Source organism: Vidua chalybeata, chromosome 27, assembly GCF_026979565.1.
Source record: "Vidua chalybeata isolate OUT-0048 chromosome 27, bVidCha1 merged haplotype, whole genome shotgun sequence".
Taxonomy (NCBI): Eukaryota; Metazoa; Chordata; class Aves; order Passeriformes; family Viduidae; genus Vidua; species Vidua chalybeata.
In genome coordinates this window covers 2,936,890-2,958,567 of record NC_071556.1, presented here as the reverse complement: position 1 = coordinate 2,958,567, position 21,678 = coordinate 2,936,890, and the positions used below count along the sequence as shown (strand labels likewise).

Here is a 21,678-nt window from a genome sequence, read left to right as displayed (position 1 = left end):
CCCGTGGATCCCATCCCATGGATCCTGTCCCATCCCATCCCATCCCATCCCAGCATCCCATCCCATCCCGCGGATACCATCCCATCATCCTATCCCATGGATCCCATCCTATGGATCCTGTCCCATCCCATCCCATCCCATCCCATCCCATCCCATCCCATCCCATCCCATCCCATCCCATCCCATGGATCCCATCCCATCATCCCATCCATCCCATCCCATCCCATCCCATCCCATCATCCCATCCCATCCCATGGATTCCATCCCATGGATCCCATCCCATCATCCTATCCCATGGATCCCATCCTATGGATGCCATCCCATCCCATGGATCCCATCTCATGGATCCTGTCCCATCTCATCCCATCCCATCCCATTATCCCGTCCCATTATCCCATCCCATGGATCCCATCTCATGGATCCTGTCCCATCCCATCCCATTGTCCCATCCCATCCCATCCCATTATCCCATCATCCCATCCCATCCCATTCCATTATCCCATTATCCCATCCGCTGGGGGGCGCCCCCTGCAGGCCAAGCCGGGGCGGTACCGCGGCCAGCACGGGCTGCCGCGACTACAATTCCCAGCGCCCCTCGCGGCGGCGAGCGAACTACGGGTCCCGGCGTGCCGCGCGGGGCGCGCCGTGCGTGCCGAGCAGGCCGCAGTGCGGGCCGGGGCCGCGGCGATGCTGGAGGAGGCGGGCGAGGTGCTGGAGTCGGTGCTCAAGGCCTCGTGCCTCCCGCTCAGCGTCCTGCTCTTCGTGCCCGCCGTGCTCCTGCTCCTGGGGCCGCCGCCCGCCGCCGAGGCGGCGCACGAGTTCACGGTCTACCGCATGCAGCAGTATGAGCTGGGCGGGCAGCCCTACGGTGAGGAACGGCACGGCCCGGCCGGGCTCGGTCCTGCCGGCAGCGGCTCCGTCAGGGGTGGTGGGGCCGTGGGAAGGGAGCCCCGAGCCCGGGGAGGAGCCCAGGGTAGGCCGTGAAGCCGCCATGGAGGGCGGCCCGGCCTGGGGGAGGCCGCGGGTGGGCTCGGGGGGCTCTGGGAGGCGGCGGCAGCCGGGCCCGGGGCCAGGCCCAGGCTAGCAGGAGGCCGCAGGAGGGCCCCCTCGGCTGGGTTTGACTGCCCAGGCTCAGCACGGGCAGGAGAGGGGCTGGGAGCTCCGCCGTGGTGACCTAGAGGTAGCCAAGGACCCCTGTCTGTGGGCTGAGGGCTCTGGGTTTTGGGGGTCCAGCTGCCTCCCTCCTGCATTCTGGTAAACTCGGTTGTGAGCTCACTTTTGTCCTTTTGCCTTTGACTCCTTTATTGATTCCTCTTCGCTCTTCATCCTCTTCATCCTCAGCTCTGTGTTGCTCCAGTGGCTCCATTTCAGAGCCTGTCCTCCCCCTGTGTTACAGCTGACCTTTACTTCCTCTGTTCTCTCACTTTGCAGCCTGCTGATTGTGCAACACCTTTCTCTGGGTCAGAGACACACCCTGTTCTGCGAGTCCTTGAGGTGCTGCAGCCCTCAGCCTCCTCCCCTGTGTGCCCACAAACCCAGAATCAAGGCTTGTTTCTGGGTCTTCTGTAGAGATTTTATTCCAGGCCAGGGCATGTGCTGTGTCTGTGAGTGACTCTTCCTGCAGAGTTAACAATGAACAGCCTCACGTTTAATTTGTGCTGTCCGTGAGACACCAGCTCTCATTCTTTCAGATCTTAATACGTTCAAATGTATAAGTTATGAAATGAAGCTGTGCCCGTGTACTTAAACACTTCAGGCTTCTGCTGGCTTCTAAGTAAATGAAATTATTTCTGTGTTCTTCCATCACAGTTACTCAGAACGTGTCCACATCTTGAGGGCTCTCTTGCTGACAGCCTCAGAAGCTCCCAGGCAGGCCCTGCATGGGGGTAGGACTCTCTGTCTTTCCTCCCTCCCTTCCTTGGCAGCTCTTTGTTGACAGGCTGAGCAGGGATGTGATTCAGCTGGCTTTGACTTTGCTTGCCCGAGTGTCCCCTCTACCCAAGTGCTCACAATTTTGTGACCTCCTGAAAAGCCAGGTGTTGTTTTTTTAAGATGCTTCCAATTAACTTTTTCTGCTGTTTCTTTTCCTGGAGCCTTTTAGCTCGGTGGGCTGTGTGTCTCCTTTGTTCCTTCCTGCTCCCTTTGGGTAGCTGCTGTTCCTGTTCCTTGTGTGTTCTGAGATGTCCTTCAGGATAAAAGCTGTATTTCAGAGCAGCCTGAGTTGGAAGGGACCCACAAGAAGCACCGAGTCCAACCCTCAAAGGGAATGACCAAACCCATAACCTTGGTGTTATTAGCACCATGCTCTGACCAACTGAACTGATTTGTGGTTCCAGATTCTCATATTTTCCAAAAATACCAAGTAACATGTTGCTGCTCAGCCTCTTCTTGCAGAGGGAAGATTTTTTTTCAACATCACTTATAGAGCAATTTAAGAACAACCTTGGACTTCTTCTAATACTAATAGAATGAGAATTCTTTAGTTTGTAAATGAGTGATTATTAACCAGCTCTCTGTAGAGAAACTACAGAAAATCAACCTGTCAGGAAAATACTGTTGTGTCTGCTCTGCTTAGATGTCAGAGAGAGCAGAACTTCAGGTGCACACATTGCTGTGTGTGCACATCATTCCTCTGGAAGTGGTGGGGGGATTATCCTCATTTTGAATTGTTTTTCTCTGGTTGGAGTGGGGGTGCTGTTAATGTTTGTTTCTTTAGTGTCAGAGATCTGTGGGGAAAATTCACATTGTGCCTGGCCTCTGTTTCTGGGTGTGTGGCCCTCGCTGATACTGTGCAGGGGAAATGCTCAGTTTAGGAAATGCAGATTTTTCTTGTTTAGGTGTTTCTGCGACCTTTGACAAGACCAAACGAATGTTAGAGTTAAGCTAAGCCAGGTTTAAATCTAGTTCTTAGCAATGCTCCTGTTTGACAGAGCCCACCTTGTCTGTCCCTGTGTGGGGACCCAGAACGATGAGCTCTCCAGTGGAGGTGCCAGAGTGAATTGAATTATAAATTGTAGAAGAAATTGAATTATAAATTCAATTGAAGAAATTGAATTATAAATTGTAAGGTGCATTTGACCCTCTCTATTTGCACAAGATGTCCTTTTGACCCTCCCTTGCCAGGAGCTTCTGGCAAGCCTGCTGTGCTCCCAGGGGATTGCATTTCCACGTGGGGGATTTGATCTGCTGGAACTGAGAGAAGGAGAGGGTGAGCCCTCGGGAGCAGCCTGCTGCTCTGGAACTCTGCCAGCTACAGAACCTTCCTTGGGGCTGAGTGGGAGCAGCCTTGGGGGTGACATGGGGCAGTCTGGTGTCCTTTCATCAGGAGCTTCTGCACAGCTTGATCCTCCAGCTGGGAGAGGCTCTGGAGAGGCCAGGGCTGTGTCCAGGTGTGTTGGTAATTAGGTGCAGGTGAGCAGACAGGTAGCCTGAGTGTTGTGTTGAGGAGGAAGGCTGGAAGGTGAGGCTGTGGGGTGTGGAACAAGGGGGGTCTGGATTTAGGCTGGAAGGTGAGGCTGTGGGGTGTGGAACAAGGAGGGTCTGGATTTAGGCTGAAAGGTGAGGCTGTGGGGTGTGGAACAAGGGGGGTCTGGCAGGATTTAGGCTGGAAGGTGAGGCTGTGGGGTGTGGAACAAGGGGGGTCTGGATTTAGGCTGGAAGGTGAGGCTGTGGGGTGTGGAACAAGGGGGGTCTGGCAGGATTTAGGCTGGAAGGTGAGGCTGTGGGGTGTGGAACAAGGAGGGTCTGGCAGGATTTAGGCTGGAAGGTGAGGCTGTGGGGTGTGGAACAAGGGGGGTCTGGCAGGATGTGGCTGCACAGGAAAACCCACAGACCTCTGCTCCTTCTCGGACGAGGACAAAGATGTGAACTTGGCTTTCTGCAGCTTCTGGCCTCTCTGCAGCCCATCAGACTGTCCCCAGGGGTGTTCTGAGCAGGAGGCAGGCTGGAACAAGGGGAATAGGGTGCAGTGCCTCACCAGCCCTCTTGCTTTCCCTGCTGGCAGGCACCAGGAGCGCCGTGCTGAACACGGAGGCGCGCACCGTGGAAGCGGACGTGCTGAGCCGCCGCTGTGTCATGATGAGGCTGGTGGACTTCTCCTACGAGCAGTACCAGAAAGCTCTGCGCCAGTCAGCCGGGGCTGTGGTGATCATCCTGCCACGATCCATCTCCTCTGTCCCCCAGGATGTCGTGAGGGTAGACAAAAAAGTTTTCTTTCCCTTCCCGTGGGAGGTGTATTGGAGAAAAGCTTGGTTGCTGCAGGGCTGGAAGATTCTGTTGTAACGCACAACAAATCGTATTCTAATTTTAAAACTTCTCTCTCTGCTTTGGTTGTTGATTTTTTTTCTTGACACCTCTCGTGTTTAGCAGATGCTAAGTTTGTGTCTCACTTAAATCTTCAGCAATTCATGGAGATAGAGCCAGAAATGCTTGCTATGGAAACCATTGTGCCAGTCTACTTTGCAGTGGAAGATGAGGAGCTGCTATCTATCTATGAACAAACACGGGCTGCTTCTGCATCACAGGGCTCTGCCTCAGCTGCAGAAGGTGAGTTCTAACAAGGAGGAAAAAAGTTCTGAGGAAGACAGGCCTGTTCCCACTTCTGGGAGGAGTCTGCTGTGTCATCTGCACCACGAACAAGTGTTCTGTCACCTTTGTGTTTATTCTGTCTTTGTCAAAGTGTTTAGAGATTCAGTGAAAGAAAAGCACAGTATAGGAAAGCATTCCTTGACTATATTTGGACATACAGTTGCAGGAAGTTCTCAGCTTCACACTGTTTCAAGTAAGGTAGAAATCAAAACTAGATTAAATTAACATTGAAAATGTTAAGTGATGATGGTGTGTTGGTAGAAGCTGAAGCTTTTTGTCTGCCCACAAGTCAGCTTGATGCTTCCATGTAAATAATATGACTGTCTTATTGACCTGCTGCTTATGGCTAATTTTAGTACTGCTGGGGAAAAGTTTTTGACCAGCTAAAATACTGGGATTTTAGGACAGAATGAAGAAGCAACAAGATTCTATGTCATTGCATAAACACCAGTGAGAAGTGAGAGGGCTTAAGTGGTTTAAAGCTGATCTCTCCAAAGCTCAGCAGGAGAAAGGAAGGGATGAAACTTCCCCAGGTGTACATTGTGGGGCTTTTTTTTTGGTGTTTTTGTTTCAGTTCTGCTGCACACAGCAACTGCCAATGGCTTCCAGATGGTGACCAGTGGGGCTCAAAGCAAAGCTATCAATGACTGGCTCATCCCCAGTGTGGAGGTGAGTTGGTATGGACTCAAACTGGCAACATTGATGAGGTGACTTCTTTTATTGGGACTTTATCAGACATTTGGTCTGACAGGGCAAGTCAGGGGAGTCTCAGCCAGCTATCTGAAGTCCTCACAACTGAGGCCACAGCAGACTCAGCAGGAATGTAGAAGTCAGGCTGTCCTTGTACAGGCACACAAGAGGTGATGGGGAGTGACACTGCTCTCTTTCCTCTTCAGGGAAGGCTGACAGGGCTGGGTGGAGAAGACCTGCCCACTGTTGTGATAGTTGCCCACTATGATTCCTTTGGAGTGGCTCCAGTGAGTATTCTTTTTCCTGCAGCTCTCTGTTCCTGTCCTTTTTCCCTCTGTTACAAGGGGAGCACGGTGCTGTGCTGTCCTGCAGCTGTTCTGGTAGCTGAGAGTCACTGTAGGTTTGTCACCTTGTGTCTGTCCCACCTCATCCTGCAGTGGCTGTCCCATGGGGCTGACTCCAATGGCAGTGGAATCTCAGTGCTGCTGGAACTGGCCAGGCTCTTCTCTCGGCTCTACACCTACAGAAGGACCCATGCTGGGTGAGGAACTGCTCTGTTTGGGGTTAGATGTGTGTAGCTGACATGGAGGGGATGATGTGGGAAGCAGATTCCATCCTCAAGCACTGGGAGCTGCCCACTTTCAATTTGTCCTGCCATTACCCGAGTATGTGGCATGTGGGAAGTGTTAATGGACAGTTTGCCTTGGATGTCAGGTGCAGGTGGTTGTGATTTCACCACAGCTCCAAGGCTGAGTGCAGGAATTCTGGCTTCTTTGATGTGCAGGTATAACTTGCTGTTCTTTGCATCTGGAGGTGGCAAGTTTAATTATCAAGGAACTAAGCGGTGGCTGGAGGATAATTTGGACCACACTGGTGAGTAAGGGGCTGGTTGTGTTAAATGTCTATAATTAATTGCCAGCTCTCCTGTGAGAATCTTCTTGTGTGAGCCTTGCTTTTTTAGGGGGGTGGAAAGCCCAGCACAAGACATAGCAATAAAGGTTTGGATTTTTCTGTTCCAGATTCCAGCCTGCTGCAGGACAATGTTGCATTTGTTCTCTGCCTCGACACTCTGGGCAGAGGCAATAGCCTTCATCTTCATGTCTCAAAGCCTCCCAAGGAGGGCACCTTGCAGCATGCATTTCTGAGAGAACTGGAGATGGTAAGGAAAAGCATTTTAGGTTCATGGGAACTTGGGACTTATTATACAGCTCTCCATGAGAGGAAGGAAGACGTGAAGAAAGGGTGTGCTATTGAAATAATTCATGTATTGTTTAGAATCACAGAGAAATCCTCATGCCACAGTCCCAAGTGAAGCAGACTAGATCTGCAAATGCTACCCTGTACAGACATTAAAATAGCTCTTTTTGACCTGAAAATCCAGCTTTAATAATGTCAATAACCGCACCTTGTGTTGTGGAACACACAGAAGTGGGTGTAGGCAGACAGGGCAGTGCAGGGTGGGACTCTGCAGCGGGCAGCACCCCTGAATGACTTGCCCTTGTCCACAGGTTGTTGCCAGCCAGTTCCCAGAGGTGAAGTTTTCCATGGTGCACAAGAAGATCAACCTGGCAGAGGACATGCTGGCGTGGGAGCACGAGCGGTTCGCCATCCGGCGCTTGCCGGCATTCACCATCTCGCACCTGGAGAGCCACCGGGACAGCCTGCGCAACAGCATCATGGACAGGAGGTGAGGGGCCCTGGGCAGGCAGGGCTGGCCTTCAAATCCAGCCCAGAAACCCACACTGGCCTCACAAGTGCTTGTGTTGTTCTGATGGTCAGGGCACAGGTGACAAACGTTGGGAGTTGGGCTCTGGATTCCTGGATTCAGGCTCAGTGAAAAAGGGTTGTTTCTGGAGGAAGCTGCTGCCATTGGCAAGTCCATGATCCCCTCTTTTGCTTTAGGGCACGAATAGACACTAAAGCACTGACCAGGAATACTCAGATCATTGCTGAGGCTTTGACAAGGGTCATCTACAATCTAACAGAAAAGGTAAGAGATGCCCACCGTGCAGTGCTGGCCAGACCTGTCCTGCCCAGCCAAGCTCAAAAATAACCTGTTTTTTTTTTTTGTTTTGTTTTTTTTTTTTTCCATTTTCCCTTGCAGGGAGCACCTGCAGATATGCAGATCTTCACAGATCAGATGGTAAGAACAGTGCATTATTTTTGTAACCTCTGGAACCTAGAGTCTGGGAGAGAGCTCTGGTGTGTGGTTGACTCCCTTTCTCTGGTGGTATTTTTCTGTAGCAAATCCAGCAGGAGCAACTGGAGTCAGTGATGGACTGGCTGAGCAGTCAGCCCAGGGCTGCCCAGCTGATTGATAAAGACAGCACCTTCCTCAACACCTTAGAATATTATATGGGACGCTACCTGAAGGATGTCAAGCAGCATCATGTGAAGGCAGACAAACGGTAAGAAAAGACATGAAAGAACCAGACAGGGCATGCAAACTGGCCTCCTCCTGGACAGAATTTTGTCTCATAGCTGCAGCTTTCCTGGTTTCTTGACATGCAGCTTTGTTCTTTTCTGCTCTCCCATCAGTTTTGGCTCATGCTTGGTGTTCTCCCAGAGAAAGCTGCTCATGATTCCTCACAGCACAGGAACAAGGCCCAGCAGCTCCCTCTGTCTGGAAAGCTTGTTTTAAACTGTTTTGGTTCCACTGTTCCCACTCTGAGAGCAGGAGAAGACTAAGTTTTGGTTAATTAAAAAAAGGCAGCTTCCATCCTGTTGAACCTGCTTGGGCTGAAGCTGTTTTAGTGAACAGAGGGAGGAATCTTTCATGTTCAGCCTCTTTGGAGACAGCTGAACACCAGCATGAGTTCTGAGTTGTGTCCTTGGCCTTCTGATAGTAGGAAAAGAAAGTCCTGATGACTAAAATCAGCTCAAAACCAGTGTGGGAGGTGGTCATGCTTGCCTGGTTGGGTGAACTTGGGAACAGCTCTGGGCTGTCCTGACTGCAGGGTCAAGAAGTGCAGCAGAATCTGAAAAATTTCTCCTTTGCACAGGGACCCCGAGTTTGTTTTCTATGACCAGCTGAAGCAGGTGATGAATGCATACAGGTATGGAATTCCCTTGAGCATGCTGGGCTGTTGTCTCACCCCTTGGCAGGAGCTGCTGTAGCAATTTCATGTGCACTTTTCCTTATTCCAGGGTCAAGCCAGCAATCTTTGACCTGCTCCTGGCTGTCTGTATTGCAGCCTACCTTGGTGTTGCCTATGTTGCAGTGCAGGTAAGAGACACAGATGTATTATTTTCCTTATAAAACAAGTTAGATACAGGAATTCACAGTGCCAGCCCTAAAGCTGGAATAATAATGTCACTTATCTGTGCTGTAGGCAGTCTCTTGCCATTCCAGTGCAAACCTGGTTTTTAAGAGCTGTTTCTTGTATTCAAGGACATGCATAACTCACTTTCTAACCTATTTTGGCTCCAAACTGAAACTTTACAACAAATTTTAGTTACCTTGGTAATTTAAAGGTTTGTAGCTTGTACTGTTAGGAAATATCTGATCTTGGGATGCAGCTTAGAAATGCATCTTCAGAGTTTTGCTTTCTTTTTTTCAATGGAACCAGAAATACATCCTGTGTCCATACCTCTGGAAATGTGATACTCCATGCCTTGGCCAGCCAAATTAAATGTAATGTTTTTGTGTCAGTGTTAACCAAGACAGTGTGAGCAAGGCTTTGTTCCTGCCTGGGTTCATGAAGGACATGAATGAAAGGGAAGCTTTTTAGGTCACTCTCAATTGTGATCACTTTGTGTTATTTGTGTCTATTATTTGTTTAGGGAAACTACAAGCATTTAAAATGTGTAAGAATAAAAACAAGAGGAAAAACATCCTTTGGTCTCTATTAGCAATCTTCATTAGTTCTGTTACTTGAATTTGAAATTACTTGAAGGCTGGATCTTGTTACATCTGTCAAATATCAAATCAAAATACAATCAACCCCAGCAAAATCAAAAGAGGAATTAAGTGAATTTCTAAGTCACTGGGGAAATGCTGAAAGAGAGGATCCAGTTAAAGAATTGTGAATTGCTGGGAATCTCTGTGTTTGCCTGGTTCATTTTTACCTTCCTGAAACTGCTGGCAGCAGTGTTTCTATAGAGACCAGGAACCTGCATGTATTGAAATCTGAAGCTTTCTCCTCGCCTTCAGAAGGAACAGAATTGCATTAAAAATAAAAATTTAAAAAATCTTTTAACACATCTTCACAATGAGGTGATACAGACCTGCACAAACACTTCTGTAAGCCATCATTTTCTGTATAACTCGGCTTCCTTGTCATAATTCCTCATCCATCAAGTCCCACTCCATCTTCAGGATGAGTGCTTGATGCAAACAAGGCACTGCATTTACACACTGGTATTGTTCTAAGCCTTCTGCTAAGCTGTGTGTTTAGAACTGTCATGGTTACTTTTTTTCCCTTCTGTTTCCAGCACTTTGGTCTCCTTTACAAGATGATACAGCGATTATCCCTTAAAACCAAGCAGCAGTGAAGCACCAAGTCCCCCCACCCAGCAGCACTGAGCCATCGGTGAGCCCATTGGGAACCTTCTGCCTTCCACTGAACCCTGCTGTTCCTTTTCCTTTGTCTCCTCTTTGCCACTGTATAGAGGGGAGGAAGGCATAAAGAAAATGAAATTTTAACTCTCGTGCACCTTTGAAGTGCTTTTCTTCACTTTCTTCCCCTGACTTGCACCGTGTCTGATTTTTCCTTTGCATTTTGGTGAGGGAGAGGCTGAGAGACGTCAGCAATTCCTGCAGTCTGATTTTGGGCAGCTTCTCTGAGTGTCACACAAAGTCCAGCACCTTCATGGACACTGTCACACAGCCTGGAAACTGAAACTACAGCCTCACGTGGTATCTTTGCCCAGCAAACAAGGACTTGGAGCAGTTGTTTAAAAGAAAAAAAAAAAACCAAAAAGTGCACATGCAAATTAAATAGAATGCAATTAGCATGTTTCCTTATGGCACCTCTTCCTCCAGTTCACTGCCTGGCTGTAGGGAGTTGTGCTGAGCAAGCAGTGTCTGCAGCAAGCACCTTCTTGCATTTTGTTCAAACTCACCCCCTCTTAGGAGGTGCACTGGGAGTGATCTTGACTTCCCAGGATGAGGAAAGATTAAGATGGGTTTCTGGCATGAGGGATCTTGCCAGGGACAGGTTCTATCCTGTCTCTTTTGGAGGATGCATTTTGCTGTGTGCTCGATTTCTCTGGAGGTTTTTGGTCTTTGAACAGTTCACAGCTGCCACCACTCTGTGCTAAACTCTTGCTTGATTTTTGAGGGGTGTTCCATAATCCAGCAGCTGCAGGATCATGTTCTGTGCTGTTCCATGTACTTACACAAGCTGGTTCTGTTGATAACGAGAGCAAGAGCAGCTCAGACCTGGAAAATTTATTGAAATACTACAAGCCCTAGGCTAGTTGTAGGTCTAGAAGATAACCCTGAGCACTGTCCTGCCACCCAGCAAGTTTTGAGTCCTTTTCTGTACATGAGGTCTCTTCACATGCCACAGTGACACTTTTTTTTTTTAATTTAAGCTACTGCTTGTAATTAAAGCAGCATATCTCACAGAGGCTGAAATTTTTGAATTGAGGTGAACATTTTTTCTGTGTATGCAAGGAAAATTCCAGCTGTGGATTCCTGTCTGCACACACCTGCTGTGCACATGCTTGTTAGAAAAGGGGTTGTTGTGGCCAGTCACTGTCCTTTGGATGGGCACCAAAGCACTGATTTCCATCCTCCTTTGTTTATTTTACTGTAATCTCCTTCTTGGAGTACTTTATCCCATGATGTGTCTCCTTTCTGCTACTTTCAATATGTAGCAACTTCTTCTTTAAAGGGTTTTGTCTTTTCCAGGAAAGCCTGCTGGTGTCAGTGGCTCACCATGGTGCCAGCATGGTGCCAAGCACTCCAGAACTATCAGCCACACTGGGAAATTTGCCTTTTCCTCATCTTTTGAGTGCTCATTTGAAATGTGTCTCTCTGCATGCGTGAAGTGCTCATGGCACTCCTCTGCCAAATGAATTTATAATGACTTCAGAAGTTGCTGGAGTGGCTGAAAGGCAAGCCTTGATTGTTTTCCACTGGGTTTTATGCTCTGCCCATAGAGACTGCATCTGCTGTGCCCTGGGGAGCTGCATGCCCTGCCCTGGGTAGGTTTAGAACATGCATGGTATAGTGGCTCTGAAGAACTCTGTAGGCTCTGAATATCTGAGAGTAATTTGAGTCCTCCAGCTGCAGCATCCATTTCTGGTATGTTACACTTAAGGGAGGTGGTGTTCCCTCCAGTCTAGTAGATTATTTCACCAGTCTTAATGATTACTTTGCTAGAAAAATAATATTAGCAATGCTGCTGCAGCTTGAGTTGATGTGTGTAAAATTTGGCAGTAGTGGGCAAGAGCGAACAGAACAGACCTGGAGCTTGTTCCTTGCTGTGGGAACTGTCAGCCTTCACTCTTCCAGATGAGAAGCTCAAAGTTCAGAGTCAAAAACTTCCACCCAGTCTGTTTGCAGAGGCTGTAGCACAAAGAAAACACCTCAGCTCTGTGTGGTCTCAGCAGTGAGCTGTTAACACTCCTGATGCAGTGCCAGAAGTCAGTGGAAACAGCCTAAAAAAAAGATGGATAAGATTAATGAGGAGAGCTCATAAACCCGAGGGGCAGTTGGGATGGTGCATTGCTCTCTCCCACACAATGTTAGTTTGTCCTGTAATACTTTTGTCTCTCTCTCCCTAGCTGCCATAAAAAGTAGTTTTTACAACAGATAAAAAAGTTTTTGCTTTTGATCAAAGTGCACGTGCACTGAAACTGTGCTCAAATCTGAGATAGTCAAATTCCAACTTCCTCATAGCTGGAGCAGAGTGCCCATCCTGGGATTGAACTTAGTTCCCACATTGTTGTTTCCTTGAGTAAGTCAACAGAGAAGCTTGCAAAGAGCCCCTGGAGCTGATCTGCACTGCAGCATAACTGATCAATTCAGTCACCAACACAAAGGCACAAATCCAGCAGGTGTTGTGATAAAATAAAGGTTCTCCATAACGTTGCAGAAGAGCTCTGTATAGCTGATTCTTGTTGCCCTTACTTTTACCTATCCTCTTTTTTTTTTTTGAGGAGTTTGCCTGGCCTGTAGGGAAGAGCATGGAAAGCATTATATCCACATACACACAAGTGGCTAGCAGTTGATACTCCTAGCCAGAAATCCATTTTCTTTGCTATTTATCTGACTTCACCTGTTGTCCTGGTGCTGTCAAGAGTCTGCAGCTCACAAAAAAAAAATGGTTTTCCAGCAGGGTTTAACTGAAGCTGTTAATTCCTTCTGTCCACTTCCACCTGCATGGGCACTACTGGGAATTGTTTGGGAGTAATTTGGATTATTGTAGTTCATCTCCCAAATGGGAGGGGTTGGTTTATTGTTGGGAGAGAAGTTATACTGTGCAATATGAACTCCATTCTTCTACTCAGTGCAGAAAAAAATCCTGGAAGCCAGAATGGAATTAGATCTCCCACTGTCTGTGGCTGAAAGCCACTACAATCTATTTAGACATTCAAAACCACAGCTATACCCAAAATTGCTGTGGGGCTTGGTTTTGAGGGTGTTTTATTTGTTTTAAATCTCATGCTCTTACACTGTTCATGGCCCAAGCCCAAATCCCAGGCTGCTCCTGCACCCCGTGTTTAAGCTGGGTTTTACATTTCATTTGGTCTTGACTCACCAATCTGAAATGCTGGGGCTGCTCCTGGATGTCAGAAAATTGGGCCTCTGGGTACTTGCTTGTGGACTCCTGCTTGCTCACTTTAATCTGTTTAGTTTCCATTTGTAGTTACTGCATTGCAACTCCAAGGTTATAATCTGGAATATTTGCAGCTCAGGAAAATGATTTGATTTATCTAGCAATGTTAACTCAATTATTTATCTCTTGTGTGCCCTGAAGAACAAATGTATATTGAGGTGAATATTTAAAAGCTAATAGAAAATTCACTGCAGTTGATTTACATATTTTAGGATTGTAAATGTAATAATATTTAAGTATTTTAACTTTGTTTTTTTTTTATTTGTTTGTCCCTTTTTCCCTTGGAAAATAAACCAAGTGAATAGGCTTGATGGATAGATTTGTCAGAGAACTATTTGCTCACAAAAATGGAATCTCCTTGCATTATTTGGAGGAATAGACACCTCTAGAAAATGGGAGAAAATCTATGTATTTAAAAGCTTCATCCTGTCTAGTCAAAAGTAAAATAGTATGACAGAAAACATTTACACACTCCAAGCATGATTCCAGCACCTTGAGGTGAGCAAATTCCTGTTTATTCTGAAGATATGTGCTCATGTGAAGCAATTAAAGATTCTATGCAAAACAGCTTTGGTACTGTGAAAAACTGGTTACCTCAGCAGCCAGCACTGCGTGCTCATGGAGTTTGTTGTGCCTCTGTCCTTACCCAATGCCTGTTTGAACACTAAACTATTTATTCCAATTACAAGCATTGCAAGAGATCTGTTCCCTGAGCATGAGTTTGTCAGAGTCGTGGTCAGAGGTGTGGAGTGGCAGAAGGGGAGAGCTGGATGTGCACTCACCCTGATGCTGAGTGTCCCAGGGGTTCTCCTTGTGAAACCCTTCCAGAACCAGCGGCTCAGTGTGGGACTGAGCAGTGTCCCCATGGTGACACGGGGCTGTGACACGGGGCTGTGACACGGGGCTGTGACATGGGGCAGTGACACGGGGCAGTGACATGGGGCTGTGACACGGGGCTGTGACACAGGGCTGTGACATGGGGCAGTGACACGGGGCTGTGACACAGGGCTGTGACATGGGGCAGTGACACGGGGCTGTGACACGGGGCTGTGACACGGGGCTGTGACACGGGGCTGTGACACGGTGCTGTGACACGGGGCTGTGACACAGGGCTGTGACATGGGGCTGTGACACAGGGCTGTGACATGGGGCTGTGACACAGGGCTGTGACATGGGGCTGTGACACGGGGCTGTGACATGGGGCTGTGACACAGGGCTGTGACACGGGGCTGTGACATGGGGCAGTGACACGGGGCTGTGACACGGGGCTGTGACACGGGGCTGTGACATGGGGCAGTGACACGGGGCTGTGACACGGGGCTGTGACACGGGGCTGTGACATGGGGCTGTGACACTGGGCTGTGACACGGGGCTGTGACACAGGGCTGTGACATGGGGCTGTGACACGGGGCTGTGACACGGGGCTGTGACATGGGGCTGTGACAGACCCGAGCAGCCGCAGGTCCCGAAGCGACAGGAGCATCTTGTGCTGCCAGTCCCGCCCTGGGGACTGCTCCGGAGGGTGTATCCCAGCTCTAGAAACCTATCATCATCATTCTCTCTCCACAGGTGTCCCCTCTACCTCCTCTGCTTGGAACAGTGCATTTCTGGAGCTGGGGTGCCCAAAATCACAGCCTTTGGCACAGGCAGGGCATGGCCAGAACAGCGGCCCCGGGATGCTGAGTGGGCTCAGCCCTGGCACAGCTGCAGGGCAGGTGCGGCCTCGGCATCCCCTGTGGCCTCGGCATCCCCCTTCAGTCCATCTGCGGGACAGGTGTGGCCTTGGCATCCCTGTTCTGTCCCTTCCAGGGCTTCTCTTCCTTCTCCGCTTCCCTGCAGCAGTGGGGACACGTGGCTGCCTGTCCACGGGTCCCTGAGGCTGCTGCTGGGGATGCCGAGGTGCCAGGAGGATGCCAAGGTGCCAGGAGGATGCTGAGGTGCCAGGAGGATGCCGAGGTCCTGGCTCCTCCGACCTGGCTGTTCAAAGTGGTGACGTGTCTTTCTAGAAAAGAAAGACATCTCTTCTAAGTCAGAGAAAAGGTTCAAAACAAAGGTGATAGAAGAGCTGCTGGGACAAGGCAGTGAAGAGGAGGGTGTATTCCAGCAATGGAGAGCAAAGAGCTGCTCTAGAAATGTATCATCGTTGCTCTCTCTCCACAGGTGTCCCCTCTACCTCCTGTGCTTGGAACAGTGCATTTTCGGAGCTGGGATGCCCGCTGTCCCCTCACAGCCCTCTGGCACATGGAGCAAACCCTACAGGCTGAGGGGCAGCTCATTGCAGAGCTGGGTTTAACACAGGCTCTGTCATGTCATTATCACAGAATCACAGAATTAACTAGGCTGGAAAAGACCTTTGAGATCACCGAGTCCAAGCTATAATCATGTCAGTGCCCTGCTTTGAAGGGAAGGTCACTGTGGACAGCAGGGAGTTCTTTGCTGTCAGGAAGGGTGGTGTGAAAGCAGAGAGGAAGAAGGTCCAGCTGCCTTCCCTGGATGGAGACTGGGGCTGTGACACCCCCAGTCCAGCTTAGCCTGGCTCTCAGTGCAGGGAGACCTCTGCTTGCCATGCTGAGGGACTGGGAATTTGTACAGCCTGTAAGGGGCTGTGGGACTCGTGAAAGGCAATTAAAGTTTTTATTCTTGGATGGTGCCTCTGTGGTAGCACTGACTAGTTCTTGATAGGGGTACTGAAGTGCTGTTACTGACTTGTATTTGGTTGATCATCTTTGAGTCAGATGGTTTGTACTCCTCATGCTGGCATCCTCTCTGTTTCCTTCACATGCCATTCTTGTTTTTTTCAGTGAAGGTATTATTCTACTTTAGCAACTGGTTTATCTGTAGAGATTAAAAGGATTAATGAAAGGAGAGGCAGACAAACAACTCTTAGTTCCAGGCACCCTTCTCTGTAGGTTGCTGTTGTTGTTTCCCTTTTAGGAGAGTGCTCTGTGGTGGTTTTTTCTCATGGTGTGTTCCCAAATACTCCTGCTCTACAGAAGCAGTCAGGCAGCAGTCTACTCCAGGTCATGGGAAGGGCACACTAGAATATGAATCATTCAAAGGAACTGGTAATTAGGAGGCCTGTTAAATAGAGGGGAAGTTAAAGAATATCCCTTTCCCTCTGGCAGAGAAAAATGACAAACTACGGAAAGATTGGAGAGAGGATATTTTATGCTTGAGCTCTAAATGGATCCCACTCTGCAATCAGCTGCAGCAAGCACAGCCTTCCTCAGCAAGGCTTTTCCAGACCTTACAACAGCTTGCGTCTTCCATCTATTTTTGGTTTTTCTCTTGCCCTGGTTTCCATAGTATCTGAATGCTTCATGCTCTTAAATATATCTGACACTTACAGCACCTTGGTGAAGTAGGAGGTACAAAGGGCCTTGCTCTTTGGAGCTGCTGGAGCTGGAACAGCCCGGGGATGTGTGGAAGATGTGGGGTGGAGTCCTGAGTGGAAAATGTGCTTTTCTAGAGGCTGGATTTGTCACTGCTGGGCTAGGGATAGCAGGAGAAAAGAAATCCTCATAAAACTTCTGAAAAAATATTTGAAGGGCTCAGTGATGTAGCTGCTGGGAGCAGGGGTGGAGATGAGTAGATCTGGTGATTGCCACATTCTCCTCTAATCCTCTCTGCTTTATTCAGGTGCCACATTTCTTTCTTTCAAGTAATGAGAACATGAGAACAACTAGGTTGTGTCCTGAAGCCAGGTTGTTCATGTTGTGGGCTTATTCCTGTGGAATATTTTTCATATAATATCTGAATACAGTGTAATGGGGAGTAATGGGAAGATAGAGAATTGACCAAAAATAAGGAGATGAGTGAGAAGCAGATGCTGTAGGGATGACCTCAAGATTCTAGGAATGCTCAGTCCTTTTATTTTTAAGGGGTACTCAGATGAAAGCATGTGACAGAAACAACCATCTCTGTGCTCCAGGAGTGTTTGGGGAGCAGGGGGAGAAGCCAGATCAAATCAGCAGAGCTTAATATCTTTGCTGATTAAAACCAGGTCCAAACTGAACGCAGTCAGGTCAACTGAATATTGCATGATTGTAGAGCTGAGGAGTTGCCTCTCATTATTTGGGAAAGGACAGCTCTGTGCCATTGTTTCCTGACCAACTTGCTTTCAAGCATTGGAAGAAACAGTTTGCACACAACCCAAACCTCTTCCACAAGGTGGTGTGGTTTTGTTTGTTTATTTGGGTTTTGTTTTGTTTTTGAAATCAATCCTCATAGAACAGCTCCTTTTGATCACAAAGATATCTGGAATCTGTGATGGTCACTTTCAATTCACCCACTGTGACAACTTGGGTCAAAAAATCCACAAGCTTCAAAACTTAGTTAATTTTTGGGTTCTTGCAAAGTTAAAATGTTAAAACTCCCTAACTCTGAATTGGTTGGTAAAACAGATATTCAGTGAAAGCTAAACAGCAAGGTCTTGGTGGACAAGAGAGGATAAAAGCTGATGGCAAGTTATATCATTTTACACAGGATATTTTTCTCTTAGGCTGGCAGTCTGGCTGCAGAATCTTTTACACCAGACAAGAAGCAATCACATTAGAGGAATTACTTTTATTTCCCTGAGATACTCTCTTATTGCTTGGATATTTTCTGCCAGGACTGTCTTACCTAGTCCTTTGGTTCTTCTGCCTGGGGAACAGATAGGTAAGGAAAGGCAGACTGTTTTAAAGGACCCTTTTTTTCCCCTCCCTCTTTTTTTTTTTTTTTTTTTTTTTTTTTTTTTTTTTTTTCTGGGCTGTGGTGACGATTTTCTGCTTTAAATGGTGTCTCCTAGGTGATGTGGAAATTCAGAGCTCCAGCTTGTATTTTCTCCATTCCTCATTGCCTTTAGGAGCTGGAAAGACTGGGCAAACACTCCTAAGGCAAAATGTACCTGGTTGTTCCTGCACCTTTTGTTTGAGCCCTTCTCAGATTTGGGCCACTGGACTGGACCTCTTCACCTTTCATCTTAAGCTGCCCCACCTAAATACAAATACTCATATGCCACAAGAAACCAGGCAAGTCTAGATGTGTGTAAGGAAAATATCTGGTGTGCTTTTCACTAGCAAATGTCTCTGCAAAAGAGAAACTTGTTGGGCATACAATGTGGTTTTCTTCTAACAGTTCTTTTTTTGAAGCAGCATCTCAGGCTTGGGCAGAATCTGTTCCCTCACCCCCTGGGAATTGTGCATCTGAGCTCTGCTGTGCTCCTTCTAGCACTCTTGTGTAGACTCCTCCATGACAGATGCAACATGTTTCTTCTTCCTCTGCACAGGTGACCTCTCATTTCCCTTTTTCTCTGTCTTAGTGCTAAGATTTCTTTTATCTTCCCCTTAATCCTGTTACTCTGGAATATAACTCTCTGTCTGGCTCTGTAAACCGCAGGTGCTGATTGACAGCCGTTCTGCTCTTCATTTACCAGCAGTATTTTCATGTCTGTTGTTCTTTACTGCAGTCAGGGTGGTTTTAGTATGTCCATTCATGGACTCCAAAAGAGACTGGATTTATCTTTCCTTCTAAATAGACGTTTTCTACCCGAGGCACTGGGTCCTTGAGCTGTAACAAAAGCCTAGAGCAGCTTTTGCTGCAACAGCTGATGTGAAAAAGCAAGCTAGGCATGCAAAGGTGCCTGAAAACTTTGCTTGCTTAGGTGTGATTCATCCAAGGTGAGGATTGCTGCTGTTGCCATAAAGCTTTCTTGTTTTAAACATTGCCTTATCTGCTTGCAGCTGTTAAAAATGAGAACAGCTTGACTTGCCATAGACTTCACAGCTGATGCATCTGTGGCTTCCAAATAGATGGCAGAACCCTGGCAGCCTCTGCAAGATATGTCAACAGAAAGTTTGACCAGTGTGGGGAGATGCTGGGGGGGTTTTAGGGTGAGTTTTAGGAGTGGTAACACCATCAAACACAAGACAGCTCTCCAGCCTTGAGACACCTTGCAGCATCCCTGGGTTCAGACCAGGCTGCAGAAAGCTGCAGGCCTTTGTGAGTCCATCTCCATGAAAAGCCTGGATGCAAATCCCAGGCTCTTGCTGGCCCTCAGTGAGTGCCCTGGCAGCTCCACACACAGCTGGGCACAACAGCCAGTGCTGCAGAGAGCAGGGTACAGAGCTGTAGCTCTGCTGACCACAGGAGTGAAGAGGAATCCCCAGTCCCTCTGGCTCTGCCTCTCTCGTTCTTGCCATGACTTCAGTCTGGGAGCCAGGTCATACATGACCAGTATTCTCTGTTCTTCCCTCTGCTCTGTAGGATTGGGATCCCTCTTCTTCCCCTGGTAAACAACCCAACCCCCTTCTTCCTAACCTGCCTTTTCTTGCTGCACGTATCTCCTGGTGCAGGGACCTAGGTAATATCACACCTGAGAGATCTGGGTAGGGTTTGAGGCTCTGGCATGTGGGGCACTGTGGGGAGAGGGTAGGGGGAAGGATGGGACTTGGGGACCAGGCAGGAGAATGCTGAATTGGGCTGCAGTGGGAGCACAGAGCTGTGGCTGCCCTGGTTATGTTGTGCTGTGTAGTGGGGTCACCTCTCCACTCACTGCTGCCCTCCCTCCGCAGGATCCAGGGCAGGAGAAAAGGGGGATGGCAGAAAGCTCTCAGCAGAGACTACGCAAGGGGAAGCAAGGCCGGGCTGTGCCTGCACCACGGTCCTTTGCTCAGGCACAGGCCTGGCATGCTCAGTGGAGCTGAGCACCTGACTCTGCCACAGCTCTCTCCGCAAACAGCCCAGCCAACACCCCCTCCCTCCTCCCAGCACGAGGAGTGTATTCATCTTCGGGGACGCTGGGGCAGCATGACAGGCTGAAATGTGTGGTGTGACGACAAGAGCCGTGCACGCTGCAGAGGGAATGCTCTGTAGGGGATGCAGGCAGCGTGTGGCTGTGGGCGGCCGAGCTGCATCCCTGCAGCGCAGCTGCTCCTGCTGGAGCTTCGGCTGGGCTGTGCCCCGGCGTCACCCCGGCGTGACAGAGGTGGGGCAGAGAGGTGACACAGCCCCGGGCCACCTGGGCCGTGCTGCTTGGAGCGATGACATCCCCTCAGTGCCTTACAGCATCTGCCAGAGCTGGAGAAAGCAGTGGGGGAGCAATGCAGAGCCTCACACGGGGAGGGAGAGCTGATCCCGTTAGCAATAATGGCTGCTTCAGCGTGGATACGCAACCAGCCCCTGACCATCTGGCACGGTCTGACACAGGACCGGGCTGGGGATGCCCCGGTGAGGAGGCAGCTGAGCTGCTCGGAAGAAAGGGGAAGGAAGGAAGAAAGGGGACTTTCCCCAGAAGGGCAGGGGCAGGCAGAGAGGTGTGCCCGGGGCTGTAGACCTGGGGCCGCGTATGGCTTCCCCTTCCAGCTCAGCCCCCTTCAGCCCCTGTGCTCGCTGCTGGGTCACGGCTGCGTTACAAAATTTCCTGCTTTAAATAATCTCTTCGCCTCCAGACCCTTGTGCTGAGGTACCAAGAAAATGGGCCGAATGCTAATTTCTGACACGGATGTGGAGCGGCTCTGCCTTCGTGGGTGCTCAGAGCTCTCTCCCTTGCTCCCAGGGCCCTCCGCGCTGCTGGGCCCTAAAAACACATCCTCGCCCGCGGGGATGGGCGTCGCGGCGGTCACTGCCGCCTTGCCGCCTTCCCCAGGCTCTTGGCCCAGCCGGCCGGTCCCGAGTGACCCTCGCGGGCCGCTCCCGAGTGACCCTCGCGGGCCGCTCCCGGGGCCGCTCCCGGGGCTCCCCCCGGTGCCTTCCCCGCTGCCCCCCGCTCCTGAGGGGCCGCGGCGGCGCGGGGCCCGGCAGGGGGCGCTGTGGCGCGGCTCTTTGTGGCGCCGCGGCGGCGGCGCTGGCGGCGGGGCCGTTCCCGCCGCGCTGCCTCCCCCGCCCGCCCGCCCGCAGCCGCGCCGGGCGCGGGGCATGGCCAGACTCACCGAGGGCGAGGCGAGGAGGCAGCCGCCGCCGCTCCCGCCAGCGCCGCAGCCGCCCCCGCCGCCGCCGCGCCGAGCCTCCCCCATGAGCAGCAGCGGCGGCGCGGAGCCCCCGGCGCAGCCCGACAGCATGAAGGACCTGGATGCCATCAAGCTCTTCGTGGGGCAGATCCCGCGCAACCTGGAGGAGAAGGACCTCAAGCCGCTCTTCGAGCAGTTCGGCAAGATCTACGAGCTCACCGTGCTCAAGGACCGCTACACCGGCATGCACAAGGGTGAGCCCGGCGCGGCGCGCACAAAGGGGCGGCGGGCCCCGGGTCGCTCCACGCGTGACCCGCCGCGATGTGCCGTTCTCCCGCACCCCCCGCCTCCCTCAGCGGGGGCTGGCGCTGCCCGGGAACGCGTCCGCATCCCCAGCGCCCACGGGCGGGGTCCCCATCCCCGCGGCGGAGCCCCGCCGAGCCCCTCGGCCGCGGCCCGCGCCCCTCGGGCAGCCCGGGGCCTGCCGCCCCGCGTGGGGTGCGGTGACAAAGGCGTCGATGGGCAGCGTGGGCCGGGCCGAGGCTGCTGCGGAGCGCGGGGGCCGCAGCGGGACCCTCGCCATCCCCTGAGGGGGCTCGCACCGACCCCGGGCAGGGCTTCGGCGCTGCGGTTTTAAAATCCGTGCAACAAAGAATATTGGCCACGAACGTGCTGCTGTCAGT

At 50.3% G+C, this 21,678-nt stretch overlaps 2 protein-coding genes and 2 long non-coding RNA genes across 6 annotated transcripts in view; 3 read left to right on the top strand and 1 right to left on the bottom strand.

The window, feature by feature from the left end:
• Positions 1 to 633: 633 nt before the first annotated feature.
• NCLN (nicalin) lies at positions 634 to 13,768 on the top strand. Its single transcript, XM_053965783.1, has 16 exons — positions 634 to 868; positions 4,004 to 4,194; positions 4,401 to 4,545; positions 5,162 to 5,256; positions 5,484 to 5,564; positions 5,715 to 5,818; positions 6,062 to 6,150; positions 6,297 to 6,436; positions 6,786 to 6,964; positions 7,180 to 7,267; positions 7,382 to 7,420; positions 7,522 to 7,685; positions 8,280 to 8,333; positions 8,425 to 8,503; positions 9,712 to 9,809; positions 11,135 to 13,768. The coding sequence occupies exons 1-15, from the start codon at positions 688 to 690 to the stop codon at positions 9,769 to 9,771; spliced, it is 1,689 nt and encodes a 562-aa protein (XP_053821758.1). The 5' UTR covers positions 634 to 687; the 3' UTR covers positions 9,772 to 9,809; positions 11,135 to 13,768.
• On the bottom strand, positions 8,510 to 14,031 carry LOC128800532 (uncharacterized). Of its 2 annotated transcripts, XR_008435004.1 has the most exons (5): positions 13,850 to 14,031; positions 11,693 to 11,794; positions 9,505 to 9,603; positions 9,346 to 9,424; positions 8,510 to 9,190 (listed from the first exon to the last, which is right to left on the bottom strand). It is a non-coding gene; the product is annotated as an uncharacterized LOC128800532 (long non-coding RNA). The 2 variants fall into 2 exon arrangements; XR_008435003.1 differs by lacking the exon at positions 8,510 to 9,190 and having other exon boundaries at positions 9,227 to 9,424.
• Positions 14,032 to 14,317: 286 nt separating this feature from the next.
• LOC128800600 (uncharacterized) lies at positions 14,318 to 19,566 on the top strand. The gene is made up of 3 exons (XR_008435016.1): positions 14,318 to 14,636; positions 17,569 to 17,726; positions 17,857 to 19,566. It is a non-coding gene; the product is annotated as an uncharacterized LOC128800600 (long non-coding RNA).
• Positions 19,567 to 20,963: 1,397 nt separating this feature from the next.
• CELF5 (CUGBP Elav-like family member 5) overlaps positions 20,964 to 21,678 on the top strand; it is a 37,021-nt gene continuing 36,306 nt past the window's right edge. For both annotated transcript variants that reach the window (XM_053965753.1, XM_053965752.1), the window contains exon 1: positions 20,964 to 21,249. In XM_053965753.1, the coding sequence (XP_053821728.1) occupies positions 20,964 to 21,249 (286 nt within the window). The remainder of the gene's footprint in view (positions 21,250 to 21,678) is intronic.